At 38.7% G+C, this 20,026-nt stretch overlaps 1 protein-coding gene across 11 annotated transcripts in view; it reads left to right on the forward strand.

The window, feature by feature from the left end:
* Nucleotides 1–17,673, forward strand: part of ildr2 (immunoglobulin-like domain containing receptor 2) — a 129,766-nt gene extending 112,093 nt beyond the window's left edge. For all 11 annotated transcript variants that reach the window (XM_069888516.1, XM_069888524.1, XM_069888523.1 and 8 more), the window contains 6 exons: nt 1,110–1,256; nt 2,255–2,404; nt 8,277–8,390; nt 10,007–10,202; nt 12,974–13,613; nt 17,319–17,673. In XM_069888516.1, coding sequence (XP_069744617.1) covers nt 1,110–1,256; nt 2,255–2,404; nt 8,277–8,390; nt 10,007–10,202; nt 12,974–13,613; nt 17,319–17,354 — 1,283 coding nt within the window. In that variant the 3' untranslated portion in view covers nt 17,355–17,673. The remainder of the gene's footprint in view (nt 1–1,109; nt 1,257–2,254; nt 2,405–8,276; nt 8,391–10,006; nt 10,203–12,973; nt 13,614–17,318) is intronic.
* The last annotated feature ends 2,353 nt before the right edge of the window (nt 17,674–20,026 follow it).

Genomic DNA, 20,026 nt, shown 5'->3' on the forward strand with positions numbered 1-20,026 from the left:
GCTGGCAGACTGACAAAGTTCAGGCAAACAAAAGAACATTTTTCTCTGAGTTGATGATTTTCCAGCAGCATTGGGTGTCCGTGTCCAGAACAGCTCACTAATGCTCCTAGAATCCAAACAAAAATTATGCTAAGATGGAAGTGACTTGGAAAAGTTCCCTTTCGAACCATTTCTCAACCATACCTCAGTAAGAGTAACAGATTTTAAAAGATAGGAGAATTTAAATGATTATGGTATTTTACTGAGCTTTTAAAAAAAATTGGTTAAAATAAAACTTATCATTGGTGCATCATTCATTTATTGTAGGAATATTTGGAATTTTTAACATTTTGGAAACAAATCTAGTTTTATAGAAAAAGAAACAAAAAAATTTTCAGCAACAAAAAAGTTGAATGCATTAGTTAGTAAAATCTGGCAGTTTTTATGGTGTATTAAAGAGATTGGAAGCTATTTAAAATATCCCATAACACTAGTTGTTACTTAGCTAGTGCATGCATATCAATATAATTCTTCTTGCTGCATGTAGAGCGCGTCGAAAGAATCAAAGGCTTGTTGATCCCAACCAAGGCTTTTATTAACTAAAAGACTGGAGCATATCACAAGTAGGTCGACCAGTCCAGAATGACCTGGTCTGGCTAGGAGCAATCCTTTAAGACCTGCCAGTAGGTGGCAAGGCTTTTATTAACTAAAAGACTGGAGCATATCACAAGTAGGTCGACTAGTCCAGAATGACCTGGTCTGGCTAGGAGCAATCCTTTAAGACCTGCCAATAGGTGGCAAGGCTTTTATTAACTAAAAGACTGGAGCATATCACAAGTAGGTCGACCAGTCCAGAATGACCTGGTCTGGCTAGGAGCAATCCTTTAAGACCTGCCAGTAGGTGGCAAGGCTTTTATTAACTAAAAGACTGGAGCATATCACAAGTAGGTCGACCAGTCCAGAATGACCTGGTCTGGCTAGGAGCAATCCTTTAAGACCTGCCAGTAGGCGTGGCTACGCTCTCAGCCAATCACAGTCATCCTACACGACCATCTGTACATTTACACATTGGTGAGAGAATCTATACTATCACACTGCACAATGCATTTCAAAATATTTTTGTATTGCAGAATGGGCATTTGTTGGTTTAGTGCTTGCTGGATCGTTTCTGCTGCTAATCCTCCTTGGTATATGTTGGTGTCAGTGCTGCCCTCACACTTGCTGCTGTTATGTCCGCTGCCCTTGTTGTCCAGAATACTGCTGTTGCCCTCAAGCCTGTAAGTACACCTTACCTCCATACAACTGTACAAAAGATTATTGTCTGGTATTTTATTTTTGTTTGACATCAGTGATCTGGTATTTCAGGAATGTTACTAGAAGAACTTTGCACTGAAAAAAAAACCTCTGAAATCTATACATTCTTGAATTAGGAACAGGACAGTAATTTATAAGCAGTAACAAATTATTACCATTCACACATTTAATTGAGTACAATCAATGCCCATTTGTTGTTGGGTCTTGTCAATTAAGAAAAAAAAAGTTGCCTAGAAATTCCAGTCCTTCATGATAAATTTGTTAGATTGGCATACCATTGGGGCACCAAAGAGCATCTTTCTCCCATGCTTTCTCCATTGGACCTCTCAAATGCATGCTTCAATGGTGTTTAAGACCCCTTAGAATTCAACTTGGAAGCCAATTTTAGGATGACCTTTGATGTAGCATGGGGTCGAAGGCACTAGTGCAAATGGATGAATGTTTGATGGGAATGAGGGCAAATCACAATACCAGGGTTGGATTTGGATTGGAATCAGATCACTGGCACTTGTTTTGGGATGAAGATGGCAACATTAAAATATGAATAATGAGATTTGGTTTAGACTTCATTTACATCAGTGGTTTTCAACCTTTTTCTCTCCACTCACCTACCACTTCAAGTAATCCCTATGCCATAGGTGCTCTGTGATTAGTAAGGGATTGCTTAAGGTGGTAGGTGAGTGGAAAGAAAAAGTTTGAAAACCGCTGTTTTAATCGTTCCTCATTGACTCGTTATGTGCACAGTTTCATATCTCCAAAGGAAATGGGTCAATGACAATTTTTTCCAAGCAAAATATTTCAGTAACAATGGGGTCTCAACCTTCCCTTTCCACTCACCTCCCCCCTTAAGCCATCCCTGACTCATCACAGAGCACTGATAGCGTGGAATGTGAGTGGAAAGGCCACAAACAAAGATATCTGATAATTTGTGGATATTTTAACAATTGTTCCTGATTTTCAGTATATGCAGCTGGAAAAGCAGTAAAAGCTGCACATCTTCCCAATGTTGCAAACTATCCACCGCACTACATCCCCAGTGTTTCCAGGATACCAATCTCACCAAGTGTGATTGATACAAAGTCTCGTATTGACACTGATATGGGCGAATCTGGTAAGAAAAAAATTCTCTCAAAACAAAGATCAACTGAAAGACATAGACCTCATCATTATTAGTTTGTTTGTGTAAAAGAATAAAAAGGCCTTAAAGCTTTTCCACATATTCCTCCAAATAAAGGTGCATGAAATGGATCAATTAATCAAGTTAGCTCCTTGTAACATAATGTGCCTTTATTATTTTGTTTGCTCAGTCCTATTTCCTCATTATGGGTTTTGCTAATTAAATCTAATTTTCCCTCTGCTTCCTCTGTTGACAGAGGAGTCATAACCTCCTCTTCTATCACCCTCAGTGATTCCATACCACAGCTGCAAGGGAACTAAGAAAAGGTAGGAGAAATGAGGAAGGCTATGACTAGGAGGTAAGGGATATGAACTATTTAACAATTACAGCACAGTAACAGGCCAGTTTGGCCCTTCTAGTCCATGCCAAACACCTTCTCCATCCTAGTCCAATTGACCTGCACCCAGCCCATGACCCTCCACACCTCTCTCATCCATTTTCCTATTCAACTTTTCCTTAAATATTAAAATCGATCCTACATCTACCACTTCAGCCAAAACCTCATTCCACATTGCCACCACCCTCTGAGTGAAGAAATTCCCCCTTGTTTCCCATAAACTTTTTCTCCTTCTCAATCCATGTCCTCTTGTTTGAATCTCCCCCACTCTCAATGGTAAAAGCCTGTCCACATTGACTGTATCTGCCCCCCTCATAATTTTAAAGACCTCTATCAAATCACCTCTCAATCTTCTACGCTCCAGGGAATAAAGTCCCAATCTGTTCAACCTTTCCCCGTAACTCAAACCCTGAAACCCAGGAAACATTCTTGTAAATCTCCTCTGTACCCTCTCTATTCTGTTCATATCCTTCCTACAATATTCCAAATTTGGTTTCACCAATACCTTATCCAACTTCAACATGACATCCTGACTCCTGTATTCAAAATTCTGATTTATGAAGGCCAACATACCTAATGCTTTCTTCACTACCCTATCTATATGTGACTCGACTTTCAGGGAATTATTACCAGAATTCCTAAATCCCTTTGTTCTACTGCAATTGTCTACCATTTAATGTGTATGAACTTTGCTAATCAGTCCATCTTTCAGCCCACTCTTCTAACTGTCCTATATCCCACTGCAAGTTTTGATAACCTTCTTCACTGTCCACAACCCCACAAATCCTCAAATCATCTGCATACTTACTAATCCAATTTACCACCCTATTATTAATATATGACAAACAAGAATGGACCCAGCACCGATCCCCTGAGACACTCCACCGACCTCCAATTTGATAAACAATTTTCCATCACTACTCTCTGGCATCTCCCATCCAACCATTTTTGAATCCATTTCACTTCTTCAACATTAATACCTAATGCTTGAACATCCCTAACTAACCTCTTATGTGGGACCTTGTCAAAGGCCTTACTAAAGTCCATGTAGACAACATCCACAGCTTTCCCCTCATCAACCTTCTTAGTTACCTCCTTGAAAAACTCTATAAGATTCATTAAACATGATCTACCATGTACAAAACCATGTTGACTACTAATCAATCCCTGTCTTTCCAAATAATTGTATATACTCTCTAAGAAAACTCTCTATTAATTTACCCACCACTGATGTCAGACTTACAGGCCTATAATTACCAGGTTTACTTTTGGAGCCTTTTTTAAACAGTGGAACAACATGAGCCACCCTCCAGTCCTCTGGCACATTCCCATAGCCAGTGACATTTTAAATATTTCTGTCAGAGCCCCCACTATTTGTACACTAACCTCCATCAGGGTCCTAGGAAATATCTTGTCATGACCTGGAGATTTATCCACCTTGATTGTCTTTAAAATAGCCAGAACTACCTTCTCATTAATCTGTACATTATCCATGACCTCACTATCAGATTTCCTTATGTCACCTGGCTCAATATTCCTTTCCTTTGTGAATACTGAAGAAAAAAAAATTAAAATTTCCCCCGTCTCTTCTGACTCCTCACGTAGCCTACCCCTCTGATCCTCAAAGAGCCAAATGTTATCCCTCATTAATCTTTTACTTTTAATGTACCTTTAGAAACCCTTTGGATTTATTTTTACCGTGCCTGCCAAAGCAGCCACATTATCTCCTTTTAGCCTTTCTAATTTCTTTAAGATTTTTTTTTACACTCCTTATATTCCTCATCTATTCCCTGCTGCCTATATGCCTGTTGTCCACATCCCTCTTCCTCCAAACCAAATTCCAAATATCCCTTGAAAACCAAGGCTCCCTATATTTTCTAATCTTTCCTTTCATCCTCACAGGGACATTGCTGACTCTGTACTCTCAAATTTTTACATTTAATATCCTCCATTTATCTGTTACATCCTTCCCTGAAAATATATTATCCTAATCCACACCCTCTAAATCCTTTCACATCTCCTTGAAATTTACTTTATTCCAAATATACACATTATACACCGCCACCTAAAGCTTTAATATAAATTAAACAGCTAAATACTATAACATACTTTCCTTTGTACGTATTTGAAACAAAATTAATTAATAATGGACTCTAAAATGAAAATTAATCTTACAATAAAAGTTCCAATAATTGGAATCTTAGAATTAGAAGGGGGTTAAGTTAGGTTAAGAAAATAATAATAAGTTAAAGATTGATCCTGTTATTATGTTTAAAGAAAATTAAAACCAACTTTTGTTTAAGTAACCATTGTCTTGGTGAATTTCTATTGCTGCTGGGTTTTGGAGTCCTCTGGGCTCGTAACAGTAGAAACAGTAATCGCTCTGTTTGAGCATTCGTTACATTGCGGCTGGGCCCAGCTTGGGGGGAGGGGGGGGTGAACCGGCGGCATGGATTGATTGCACATACATGGAGCTCTGTTGAGGGGTGTGGAAAAGTCTGTCTGCTTCCTTGGCTATCAGGTATGGGACACTGAAACCCACGTTGGATATTGCTGAGGAAACATGCAACGGTAGCAATGGAGAGGAATAGGGCCTCGAACAAGAAACAGTTTGTGTGTCCATCTGCTAAAGCTACCATTTTGTGCATGAGCTCAGAAGGGTTCCTATTACACAAGCCTTGCATATTCAGGACACGGTTGGCGTGCTTGTGCTGGCTGAGTTCCAGGGAATGGAGGAGGAAATGCTGAAATTGTTTGTACTTGCAATCCATGGGAGGATTTTCCATGAAGGAGCTTACTTCTGCTGTGGTAATGGCGTCCAGGGAGCTGACGATGCACCAGAACTTGGTATCCTCTGAGACAATGTCTCTGATCGGGAACTGTGTCTCGACCAGTTGTAACTAATTCCTGGCCTGATTTGTCTAGAAGAAGGGCGGCAAATGCACGCCCACAGCATTGGTTGCAGCCGTTGTAGCGGTAGTAGCATTTGGATTTTGTTACATTCGAGGTGGGTTCCAAAGATGTTGGAACCATTGGGGTCACCAGTGAAGCGTCTGCTAACGGCAGTGCTACCAAAATGAGAAACATCCACACAGCACGAGGTGAACCAGTAACTGAACTTTATCTTGAATTCCTCGTGCTGCTAGAGGAGTCCTCCCACTTCCTGCGAGGAGCATGTTGGCCTTAGGAAGTGACATCAGTGTGTCGCGGCATCACTCCCCATCCAGTGATGTGCAATGTGGGAAGCGGCACCGTCCCCCGGCAACGTGTGTCGCCAACCACAGGCTTCTCCTCGAAAGGGAAGGGGGTCCCGTGCCATCTTGTGTTGGAAGACTGGGGCAGCGATTAGGCCCATCTCACCATGCAGTCGCTCAGCCCACGACAATATCATATTTCCGTGTGTCAATCCATGCTCTAAACTCATCCACCTTTCTTTTAATTCTCCTTATATTGAAATATATACACTGAGAGAATGTCCCCCACATAAACTTCTTACATTACCATCTACTTTTACCACACCACCCTCCCTTCAAATCTAGATCTCCTTTTACCCTAATCTCCGCACTCTCATTCTGATTCCTTCCGCCCTGCTAAACTAGTTTAAACCCTCCCCAACTGCTCTAGCAAACCTGCCCACCAGGATATTAGTCCCCCCTCCAGTTCAAGTGCAGCCCGTCCCTTTTTGTAGAGATCAGACCTTCCCCAGAAGGGTTCCCAATGATCCACAAATGTGAACCCCTGCCCTTTGCACCAACTCTTTAGCCACGCATTCATCCGCCACATCTTTCTATTCCTACCCTCTCTAGCGTGTAGCACAGGCAGCAATCCTGAGATTACCATCCTTGAGGTCCTGCTTTTTAACTTCTTTCGTAACTCCCTATATTCTTCCTTCAGGACCTCATCCCCACTTTTATGTCATTGGTCCCCATGTGGACCATGACATCTGGCTTCTCCCTCTCCCCCTCCAGAATGCTGTGTACTCGATCAGAGACATTTCTGACCCTGGCACCTGGGAGGCAACGTACCAACCAGGAGTCCTGATCTTGTCCAGCAAACCTCCTATCTGCTCTCCAACCAGCAAGTCTCTTTTCCCCCTTTTCTTCTGAGCCAAGGTGCCAGAAACCTGACCGCCACGACTTGACCCTGGTAAGTTGTTTCCCCCCCATCCCCCCCAACAGTATACTTATTATTGAGGGGAACGGCCGCAGTGGAACTCTGTACTTTCTGTCCCCCCCCCCCCCCCCCCTTCCCTTTTCTCACAGTCACCAAGTTAGCTGGCTCCTGTCTTTTTGGAGTGACTGTCTCCATATAACTCCTCCCTATCATTGCTTCTGCCTCCCTTATGATCCGAAACTCATTCAACTGCAATTCCAATTCCTTAACACTGTCTCCCAGGAGTTGCATCTGGATGCACCTTTTGCAGGTGTAGTCATCAGGAACATTTGTACTATCCCTGACCTCCCACATCCTGCAATCGGAGCACAGGACGACCCCAACTGCCTCCATAACCTACTCTTAAATTAGATTAATTAAAATAAATTTACCAATCTACCTCACTGGGAGCACTTCCTCAGCCTTTGCTTGCTGAAGCCTCTCAAACCAAAGCCTCCCACTCCTTCACTATGCCACTCACTCACTGGGCCACTCCTTTACCCAACTCGCCCTTTATTGGTCCTTGCCAATTAACTCAGTTACCCAATTACTCAATTGGAATGGCCAAAGGTCCTAATCTCGCGCCCTTTTTAATCTCTCCTAAAATCTACTGACCAACATGGACCCACTCGACCCACCTCTGACTCTTGAGGTGGGCAGAGACCAGAGGCTACAATGGATTTAATGTGGATCCAAGGATTCCAACCAGCCACTGGGAAGGGAACAAATGAATAGATTTGGGAAAAGCTGGAGATTAGCACCCAAGGTAATTCAGGTTTCAAAAACTTTTTGGCAAATATTTATGCAGCTTCTTCATCAGGTCACTGTTAGGCTGCACAAAATCCTGGCCTCTTAGTAAGGCTGGCTGATGCTTTTTGCTGTTAAACCAATTTTACACTAGAGATCTCAAACAGTTATTATTTACAAGACCAAGCTAAATATATTTTTGTAAGGTAGGTAGTTCAGCAATGGATTTGGGATAATACTGAGAGTTGGGGTCAAGGCACAGATCACCCAAGATCTATTTCAGTGGTGTACCATTTTTTTGGTGTGATATCTAACATCAGGTCTTATAAGCTATTGAAGAATTACAGTTGGGCTCAGAACCCAAGGGTGAACATAATGGAAAACTATTTGGTGCAGGACAGGTGTTGCTGCCATGAGTTTGTATCACTTTAAATTCTGACACAGTGAAACACTCATAAGAAAATAGTAATTCCAGACTTCTATTTACAAAACTAAACCATGTTTTTACAAATTATTAGCTACCGATGGTTTTGAGGCCAGGTTTCTATAATTTTTCCATTTCCTCCTTAGTACGCAGTGGATATAGGATTCAAGCGAACAAAGAGCAAGACTCCATGAAAGTCCTTTACTATGTGGAAAAAGAGTTGGCACAGTTTGACCCCTCTCGGAGAAAGTATGAACAATGTACGGGTTATATATATTGAGATTTAAGAGATGATTGGTGTTGATTTCAGCAAAATGCCCATTTTCATGGAACCTTCCAGCAACTTTTGTCTGATTTCAGTTTACATTGTAATAACTAATTTGATCCAATTCTCAATTGGGGTTACAATATATTGCCTCATGTTTCTTTTAACTCCAAGATCTTCTGTGGATTCTCTCAGATTTTGGAGTATTTAATTTTAAATGCAGAATTCCAGACAATCTGGATTTCAGGACCAAATGAATCAACTACCACCCAAATCACTTGTTTGTAGTTATTGCCAAAATCAACTGAATCATGCCAAGTCCCATAAACATTTGCACGAATGCGTGAACTGTTGACCAGTGTCACTGTTGATTACATATAAAATAAATTTAGCCTTCTCCAAGATTGGAGAATGAACATCACAACACCAACTTTGCAGTTTCCTGGCACAATTTCAACTTTCCTATGGAATGAAACTTGGAAGTGAAAATGAACAATGATTAGGTCAATAGAGGTCAAGACAATAGAGCAAGGAGGATGGGACGCAGAGAAAAGAAACCAGAAGGTGAAACATTTTGAAAGGAAGAATAAATTTTTAATAGTATAATTTTAAGAGGATGCATTGGAGCAGAGAAACCCAAAATATTTGCACATAATTAATAAAGCAATGAATAAAGTAAATGTAATCATCCCTTTATAAATTGAGGCATTGAGTACAAAAGCTGGGAATGAATGGAAACTTTTTGTAAAACACTGGCTTAGTACTGTAGAAATGTGGTGAATACTTAGGAGAGACTGACAAAAGAAACTGCTCTTTACAAAACGACAGTTAGCCTTTAGAATATTTTGCCTTTTATTTTGACAGAAATAGACTCAACAGTATCTTTCAAAAGGGAATTTAGAAGTTAATTGAGAAGTGAAATTTTTCAGGGATGTGGTGACAGTAGAAGGCAGACGCATTGGCTGGAATGATCTTTGAAAGAGCACAGTGGGCTGAATAGCCTAGTTCTATGCTGTGCTCTTCAATCTAATGAGGAATACTTGATTCTTTCTGCAGCCATTATTGTTTTCAGAGAGATTTTAGTTTGGGATTGCGAGAGTTCTTGGAAAAAGTATAAACAGTTTGTTTTAAAGATTTGATTCCATAGTTACTAATCTTATTGTTGGGATCTCCTCTTGAGGTACACCTCAGATTATTTTATGTTATTTTTGTATAGCTATTTGAACTCTCAGGGTGAATTTGCACAATTTTAGAAATAATTGATGTGATTATCAGTTTAAACGGAGGATATTTTTCATTACCTTTCTCAAAGCCCTTTTAACTCCAAGCCTGTGAACAATAACCTGGCACTAAATAGTTGTTCCACAAACAGCAGGATATTCTGCTGAACTAATGCCATCACAAATTGACTCATAGAACACTTGTGTGAGAATGCCCAGATTTTAATTGTTCAGCATCTCTTTATGTTTTCAAATGCAAATTAGTATTTGTAATTTGCATTTTGAATGAGTTTTCGAAGAATTTTGTGTTTCTGTTTGTAGCATTAAACAATCATGAAAGTATGAGAAAAAAGGATATAAATAAATTATCAACACTACTTGTATTATACAGCGAGCAACATATCAGAGTTAAGTTCACTGCATGACCAGAACACCGATTTCTGCCACAACTTCTGCCAGGCTCGGAAACAAATGCAACCTCCAGTTACTGACCAGGATGTTGACTTGGCCCTTAGGGCTCAACTGGTGAGAGGATCAGGACATTTCAAGAGCAAAGCAAAGAGAGACAATGAACGCTGCAGTAGCAGGTACAACAAAAACAATGTTCAGCTTGAGAAACAGCATGTGGTATTGAAGCTGATCTTCATAATAACTTTGCAGCCATCTTTATTCTTTGATGCATGATTTCCATCAGAATTTTCTTGCATTTAATTCTCTCTAAAAAAAAGAAAATTAGTGTTACTGTCTAATGGTAGAAAAACATTGCTGCAAATGAATTAGACAAAACAAAGAGCACAATTAAAAAATAGTTGCACGTACATGAAGCTAGCCTCAATCTTCAGTCAGAGAATAGCAGAAAAAGGCCCTTTTATTCAGCACCTCCATCTTGACCATTTATATTATTCCCATTTACCCACATGATGTCCATGCCTTCTATGCCTCAGTCCAGATTCTTCTTAAATTTTATGCATATATATATATATATATATATATATCTCTACCACCTCAAACAGCACATTTCCAGCTTCTGACCATTATCTGTAAAACAATTCCCTCTTTGATCTTTTCAAAAGTTCCTACTGGTTACCTGAAACATGCCCACTTATCTTCAATAACCCCACTTTAGAAAAATAATTCTTACTCACTACCTTATTTATTCCCCTCATAACTTCATAAGTCACCATGAAATCACCTCTCATCCCCCTCTGCTCTAAGGAAAACAAATCCAGCCTATCTAACCTCCTTATTAGTGGTATTCCATGACAGTATAGGCTCCAATAGCTCAGTGATTAAAGCACTGGTTTTGTTCCTTGCTGGGGCCTCATTTCCGTGAAGAGTGCTGGACAAAGTTGCGACTCTCTGACTTCCTTTCAGTAGATAAAGTTGAAGAATTTCATGTAGGTTACATTCTAAATGTAGTATTACTTGACAATAATAGAACCTTTATCTTTAACCTTTATACTGTATCAGTGTTCCAGTCCAGGAGGTAATATCCTAGTGAATGCCCTTTGCATTGTCCCCAGTACAATTACATGCATTCTACAGTGTGGAAACGAGAACTGCACAAAGTACTCCAAGTGTGCATAATCAAACTATTACAATGTTGCAATTTAATGGTCAGCTCTATGTCATGGCCAATTAATGTGTGAACTTTAAAAAAAATCTCTAGAGTACCATGTTGAAATGTAATTCTATATTGTATAATACTGTAATATATTTTAATAAATGCAGAAGACTCAATTACATTATGAAAATCATTGCTCTTTGGAGATTTTACACAAAGCAGGAAAGGACATACGTACCAGTAAATCTATTTGAAAGAGTTGCTATTTGTAAATAGTGGAACTGATGTTAGTCAGGATTGTGATAGTTCTTACACTCAGCTCTGAGTACAGAGACGCTACGAGCAGTGCTGGATTAAAATTATGCAGGACCTGTAGCATTTATTTTAAAGGCTAAATAGTGCCGGCTGGTGCATGCGCGGTGAGGGGGAAGTGTGACTGTGGTGTTCGCCCTCCCCCTTTCACCCACCCCCACTCTGAGAAAGTTCCTGATGCTAACCTTGCATGTCCATTTTGGTAAATTTGAAATAGTCTTAATTATTCTTAACAAAATTATGCTAGCTTTCTCAGATCACTATATAATCAGTGATTATCAGTGGCATATCTGGGTAACATAGTGCCCATAGCCAGCACTGAAATTACATCCCACCCCTCCCCTATTAAAAATTATTTACACAATATGCACTCACACTAAAATTATACTTAAACTGAAATTTGCTCGTCCCCTGTTAAAATTTGCTGACACATTTTGTTAAAACAAAACTTACTTATGATGGCAGCAGTGGCGGCAGCTCAATGGCTGTCTTCATTATCTATGATCTGGAACCTCTGCTGCTCATCATTGCTATCTTGCAGCTCCCCAACATGTAAATGAACAAAACCAGCCATCTGACTGAGGGGCTGAGGTGAGGATTATTTTTTTTGTTCCCCAAAGGCGGTTTTCAATTAACATTTTTGTTTTCATCCTTGTGGAGCAGCTATGAGATACCACACTCTTAGTCTGTGATAATAACCTCGATTAAAGGTGATGACAGGCTAAAATCGCTAACTTTAAAATTTAAGATTATCACCTTTAATCGGGGTTATTAACACAGATAATAAAAAAGCACCTCTGTGCTGCATCTTTTTCAAATGTCATGGGAAGATGAGGGAAGTCAGTACATTCAAATGTGTTTTGTGGTGTGGTATCTCATAGCCACTGCACAAAGATAAAAACAAAAATGTTTCTCATAATTCATAGTACAATAAGATGGGTGGGGGGGGGGTGCCTGAAAATTCAGGGCCTGTAGCATATGCTACTTTCGCTACTATGTTAATCCGGCCCTGGCTACAATTACAGCATCGGCAGACTTTCAAGTTTCACTAAATACAGATGGAACTTCCTTAAAACATTTCAAGTGATCTCACTTCCAGGAACAAAAAGATTTCAATTTATCACTCAGTTCAAATTTTAAAGTCACAATCACTCTCCCAAACTAGAGTTAAAATAAGATAAGATTTACCAGGAATGGTGTATAAATTGTTTAGTAAAGTGTTAAAAATGAGACAAAAGTGCTGGGGAATCTCAGCCAGTCATACTGGATGAGCTGCTGAGTTTCTTCAGCACTTTTATGTTCTGCACTAGACCCCAGCATCTGCAGATTTAATTGTTTATCTCCTTAAAAGCTAGAATGAGTTTGTACTCTGTACTTATTTTACAAGATGAAAGAACCTTTGATAGTGGTAGTTAGATAGTATATTAAAATTTAATTCATTCTGAAAAGCTGTAAGAACATTTTTTTAAAATCACACACTAGGTCACAGTCTCGATCTTGTGAAAGACAAAGAAGTGAAGTACTTGACAAAGAGCAAGCAACGTCACTGGATGAACTTGAAGAATTTGCAGAATCCTATCAGTACAGGGGGAGGAGAGGTAATTCACTGGAGGCAGAACGACGGGAAAGAAAAGAGCCTGATAGAGGGCAGTTTTACAAAGCGCTCAGAGATCGATACCACTATCAAGGGAGTTCCTTGGATGATTATTACAACAAAAGGAGTTGGAGCAGGAATGAACTGTATGAAGCTGACCAAGGACATATTTATAATCGTCAAAGGAAGAGAGATAAGCAGGAAGAATATCCATTAAGGTGTACAAATGATCGTGGCAGAACTTATGATGATGCTTTTATGAATAGTATTCTGGAGAAAAAGCCCAAATGCAAATCTTACAATGAAAGCTACGGCAGTGAAACCCCTTCCAAAGCTAGTATTAAGCGAATAAATGACCACTACTATGGGAAATCTCTGAATTACAGGACAGAAGAAGAAGAAACACTGCCTCCGTACACTGAAATGCATTTGCAGAAGGTTAGGGCAGAAGAACTGCCAGCAAGGGTCTACTACCATAAAATGGAGAATGCTCATGAGCGAAAAGAGCAAACAAGACAGAAGAAAGCAGTGAGTTTTTTTTAAATTTCTTTCAATTCAATCTTTTTAAGAATTTGCAAAGTTTTGAAGTTTATACATTTAATTTAAAGTTGACTTGCTCTTGGAGAATATTGTTTCATGTTAACAAATTTTATGCATATATACTTTGTGAGTTATGGAGAATGGTATTTTTGCAATTTGGCTGATTTCTGCCATATATCTAAAGTCATATCTCAATGAGGCTGATGCAGAGTTTGTACTTTTTAACTTTTGCCCATTCTCTAAAGGATACAAATTTATTAGCTGTACTTTAGTTCCCAGGACTTGACATTGGTATTAGCATGAAATTGAAATGATCCTTACAGTGGAATCGCTCCAGGGTGATTTGTCGAACTTTTCTTAATGGTATTAGCATGAGAGAAAATGCCTTCTATTTAAATTTTTTAAATGTGTAAGTAATATTAGTTAATCATATTCTAACTAAAGGAAGAATACTTGGTAAAATCTATCATTTATGATCTTCATCACATTAACACCTTGGTGAGACCAATCTTCACTTTCCATTGAATTGCAATTAAAATCAATAGATGGACTATCTACTGTCTATACACAAAATGCTGGAGTAATTCAGATCACACACCATTCATAGGAAACAAAAATATACAACTATTCAGGCCTGAGCCCTTTGTTAAGGTATTGACGAAGGGCTCAGGCCCGAAATGTTGGCTACGTATTGCTTCTTACGAATGCTGTGTGACCTGCTGAGTTTCTCCAGCACTTGTGTGACACTACAAACGCAGCATTTGCAGACTTTCTTGCTTAACTCTATCTACAATCAAGTTCCTTTTTCTCTGCTCAATTTCAAATGAAAAATTATCTGTTTTAAAAATAGTAAAGTCAAGAATTTATTTATTTTTATTTTTAGTTATTAGAATAAATTTGAAGTTATGATTTTAATGTACAGTACTTTTGCATAAATTCACTCTGTTGCTAAATCTAAAAATATTCCTCTGCAATTGAAGCATAAAAGTCTTGATATTTAAAGTACTTGAAGAAAAAGAAACATATCTAGCCTCATAGGCTCTATATTTAAGCACTGTATTTTATTGTAGGCCCTAGCAGTGCTTCCACTAGAGGAGCAGAGAACAATATTTTTAGGTGGCTGTTCCAGGCATTTCTTGGTCAACTATGCAAATATGAATGACTGATTAACCTGCCCTCCTTTATTCATTAGCCTTTAGCTAGCTAGGAATATCCATTAACAACAGTTTATGTTGGTGTTGCTAGTATTGATGTACAATTTGTCACCCACAGGAATGTATGAATTCCATCGTGGTCAGAACACTTGCTTTGCTTACTTAATGCTGGTTACAAACCTCACCACAAAACACATTTGAATGTACTGACTTCCCTCATCTTCCCATGACATTTGAAAAAGTTGCAGCACAGAGGTGCAGTTAGTAAACACACTGCATTGCAGTGCCAGAAAACCAGGTTCAGTCTTGACCTTCGGGTGTTGTCTGCCTAGAGTTTGCACATTCTCCCTGTGATGTGTTGTTTCCTCTGGGTGCTCTAGTTTTATCACATATCCCAAAGACTTGCAGAAGTGAGAGGTTAATTGGTTTTCATAAAACAGACTCTCATGTGTAGGTGAATGGTAGAACCATCAAAGAGTTGTTGAACATGTGAGGAGATATAATATGTAGGATGAGTGTAACTGGATGGTGGATGGTTGGTGTGGACCCAGTGGGCCAAAAGAGATGTTTCTGGTATATCTCCGTAACTCAAATTGATTCAACAAAACCTTTGCATTTTTCTATTGTCATTTTTCATCATGTTCATCTATTGTTTTGTACATGTGTAAAATATTTTTGAGTGCAAATTTTATTCAAGGTTTTCAGAATTTTAAATTATCCAGATACAGAAATATCAAAAAAATTACATTATTTAAATTTAGACATACAACATAGGAACAGGCCCTTCCAGCCCATGAGCTTGTATCACTCAATTACAACCCCCCCTGAACATTTTGAAGGGTGGGAGGAAACTGGAGCTCCTGAAGGAAACCCATGCAGACACAGGAAGAATGTGGAAACTCATTACAGTGCCAGATTTGAACCCGGTAGTGTAACAGTGTTATGCTAACTGCTATACTAACTATGCCACCTCTAAACATTCAATATCTAATTCATCATAAGGAATGTTGATGATCGGTGCAGACTCAGTGGGCTGATGGCCCGTTTCCAATACAGGCAACCCCCACATTACAGAGGGATTGCATTCCTAGAAAACAATCCATATTGCAATTTTTCTCTAATGTGAACCCCCTTTTCCCTCTATTTAAATATGTTACAAGTGGAGATGTGCTACTATAATGTTTTCCTCTCGTTTTAAGACACATTATTGGTGATTACAAAGTAGCTCAGCTGGTTTAACAGCTGAGGCCAGTATTAGATTCGGGTGGGGGGGGTGGGGTTGGGAATGGTCAAGGCTCATATTATATTTAGTCATCTAATATTGTAAAGCAGTGATATTTGGATATCACGTTCAAATCTTATTGCTCCCTCCTTTGCTACACACTCAGTCTGAGGAGACGTGACCAGGCATCTCAGTGTGTCATACTGCTGTGCTCTTCATCTGCAGGACATTTTCTTTGACGTACAAAACTCATGGGTTATGAAGGATTTCAGGAACTGGGGATATCAGGGAAAGGGATGGGATTCGAGATGGGAAAAGATGATGTAGAAGGAAGTGTGGTGGAAAGTGTGCTGACAGGATGGATCACAGTCTGGTTTGGGGACACCAATACTGCTGAGCAGAAAGCCCTGCAAAAGGTAGTGGACACAGCCCAGGTCATCACAGGGAAAACCCTCCTCACCATCCAGAACATCTGCATGGAATGCTGCTGATAGAGAGCAGCAGCAATCATCAAGGATCCAGCACACACTGTAAGACTCACACCACCACGTTTAGGAACAGCTGCTACCCCTTCACCATCAGACTCCTCAACAACAAACTCAATCGGAACTAATTTAAGGACTCTTACTTTTGCATTTTATTTTTTCTCTCTGCATTGGATAGTCAGTTTGTTTACATTTCTTTGTTTGTTTATATGTTTTTGTTGAGTACACTTTTTTTGCGCTACCAATAGTGGTAATACTGCCTCTTCAGCAGGAAAAAGAATCTTAGGATTGGATGTGATGTCATGCATATACTCTGACAATAAATCTAAAGGTAATGAGTTAAAGTGCGGAGACAGTAGAAGTGGAGTGAAGGCTGAGGAATTACTTTAAGGAGTAGGTCAGGGCAACTGCAGTTCCCACAGTACAGAGCACCAGAGAAAATGCCCTGTAGATGAAGAAACATTTGTTCACGTGACCTCAGATTGAACGAGTGTGGCATTGGGGAGACCTGGCTGTGACTGCCAACCCAGTCAATGCAGTGGCGTCATATCCAAATGTTGATGTTCCACAGTAACTAAAAAATTAACAAGACTTGTTGTTTTGTTCGCAATTTACTTTTTCCAAAATATATTTGTAAGAGTGAGTTTTATTCCTCACCTCAAATTTTTGGGTGGTGATTTGTGAATTCTGTAAGGGCAAATTTCCATTACAAGAAAGGATCTCATGCAGGTTGCCTGTATTGTATCTATCTTTGACTTTATGTGTCAAATACTTTGAAGGGCCATATTTTAAATGCCCTTATTTGATTGATCATTGTGTTTTTGTCTTGCAGAATCATTTCCCAGCCAGAGATGCTCTTGTGGTGTAAAAGTAAAAAAGGATAAAGGAAGATTCTGCCTCTCAGTTGTGCTGTTTGACAAATGAGAAATTCCAAGGATTTCACAATGCTGGAGACATGTTTTATTTTCAACATGGGGCTCAATAACACTTAAAAGTTGCAAAACTCTGAAAGCTGTCTACCAGTTTCAGATTTCCAGTATTATGAGTCTCTGGCAGATTTGTCAGAATGGTTTACATGTACAGAATACAGTATTATTGTCTGCTGACGTATACAATTCAGTGGAGTGTGGCCATTACCATGCCAATTTGTCCCAGGTAAAGATAATCATTAAAATAGATCATTACAAGCCTCAGAATTACAATTTTAAGACACAAATAAAAAACATGCATCTACTATCACTCATGCTGGCTTTCTGAAAGAGCTAACTAATATATATACCTTCAATTGCTTTCATGTTTCTACTATTTCCATACATGAAAGAAAAGCATTAATTTTAATCACCTAAAGAATTAAAGACAGGCTGGAGTTTCCTTCTTTTCTTCGATAGTACAATATTAGGATTCCACACCATAATCTCAGAAACAGGCCATTTGGGCCATCTTGACCGTGCTGAACTATTATTCTGCCTTAGTCTCATTGATCTGCATATTTCCTTCTCTTTCTTTCAAAAGTCATTATGAATTAATTTCTGATGTGGAATCCCATCCTAATATCATACTTCCTGAGGAAAAAAAAACTCCAGCCTGTCTATTAATTCTTTAGGTGACTCAAATTTTAAAAAATTATCCTTTTCTTTCATGCACCAATTTTCTTCATTTACTTCATCAATATCTTTTCAATTTAACACTTCTCTGAGAACCTATAGATAATTTTTGTTTCTCCTGACAACTCCCATTTACTATATTATTTTCACATTTCTGATCATTCATAGTTCCTCATGTTGAAAGTTTATTTTTGCTCAGCAAGTACTCCTCCTAATTTATACCTCAGGGAAGAAATTTACTCTAATTTTCCATGAGAAACATTTAATTTCTGTTCCTGAGAAAATGCTTAAAGAATGCTAATATAAAGTCAGGTTGGTTTGGAGGTTTGTTCAACTAAGAGAAATTAATGATTATTCAGTAAACAGATGAAGACTGTAATTGCTAAAAGCAATCTCTCGCCACCGAATAAAAAAATATTTAATGTGTTCAACCCAGAAGAATGCAAGTCGATTACAAAAACATAAAACAAGAGCCATGTCAGAACTGGACCAACTAACCTAATATGCAGCTTCTTTAGCTCTTAATATTTTCTATTAAGTAGTCTATTTTTAATAAAAGATGATGCACATTAATGACTTTTTTTGATCGTGTCATGTGATAGTTATCTTTTTTGATTAGGTGAATTTTCATTCAATTAGAATAACAAATATGTATTTAATGCATACCTAAACTGCATTCTTTCAAGGAATTGATTTTTGTTATTGGGTCTACCAATATTACCATGATAGCTTTCTAATTTTAGGAAATCATCAAATTGTTCGAACTATAATGCAATATCCAATTATCAGGATAGATGTTTTAAACATAGGGATGAGAAATGCAGGCCTAAGCACTTTGCTGTGACATTTGTTTTTGTTTAATTCCATTTGGTTTGGTTACAATCATGTTAAATTTTGATTAAAAATTCTTATTCTCATTTATGATAAATTAAAAGATTACTCATGTACAAGTTACTAAGCCCAATAAATATTCTGCAATATTTCCTGTAGAGTTTCCAAAGGGATTGATATGCTGTGACTGAGAAATTTCTTCATAGCATTGTAGTAACCCTTGTTAATAAATTATTATCATGCAATTATGCTTAAAGAATATATTTTCAAATTTATCCAATCCAGATTGCCAACATATCCAGAGCTCATTTATAAAAATCTCATAGACTTTGTATGTCTATAATAATGATTTGTGATCTTCCCCATTCCTTCTACCTCCAACACTGATACTGTCGATTTCTTCCAGTTAACCCATCTGTGTTCCCTTCTGCTTTTTTATGATGTGTAACAGGAAAAGTATCGCTTCCAATAGCTGCTATACTGTTGCATACTTACTTACTTACTCCCTTCGCACACAACTTTGAGTCCTTGACCACATCCATTTTGTAGTCTAGCTTTGATGACATTGCTCTGATCCATGGTATCACTTACCAATATGTACCAGATACTCAAAACCAACTTACAATTTCTACTAATTAGCTCCTGTCAAATTCAAAGATACCAGAAGAACATGTGATCAAACCCACCCCTTTCTAAAACCAAATTCCACTCATTTTGTACTCCATTAAATCCCACTTGCACAACCTCTCCTGTGCTTTATAAAACATGATCTTAAATCTTTGGCTTGGCTTCGCGGACGAAGATTTATGGAGGGGGTAAAAAGTCCATGTCAGCTGCAGGCTCGTTTGTGGCTGACAAGTCCGATGCGGGACAGGCAGACACGATTGCAGCGGTTGCAAGGGAAAATTGGTTGGTTGGGGTTGGGTGTTGGGTTTTTCCTCCTTTGCCTTTTGTCACTCTCAAATGAATAATCATTTGACAAAAATGCATCATTGATCTGTCAGAGGTTTGCCAAGATATTCCTTACCCTCCAGGCCCTTGTTTATTCTGGATTCTTCTGGTTGCTTAATTGCCAAGTGGTTGTGGAAGAATGTTTTTTTTTAAA

The sequence above is a fragment of the Narcine bancroftii genome, chromosome 7 (genome assembly GCF_036971445.1).
Source record: "Narcine bancroftii isolate sNarBan1 chromosome 7, sNarBan1.hap1, whole genome shotgun sequence".
NCBI lineage: Eukaryota > Metazoa > Chordata > Chondrichthyes > Torpediniformes > Narcinidae > Narcine > Narcine bancroftii.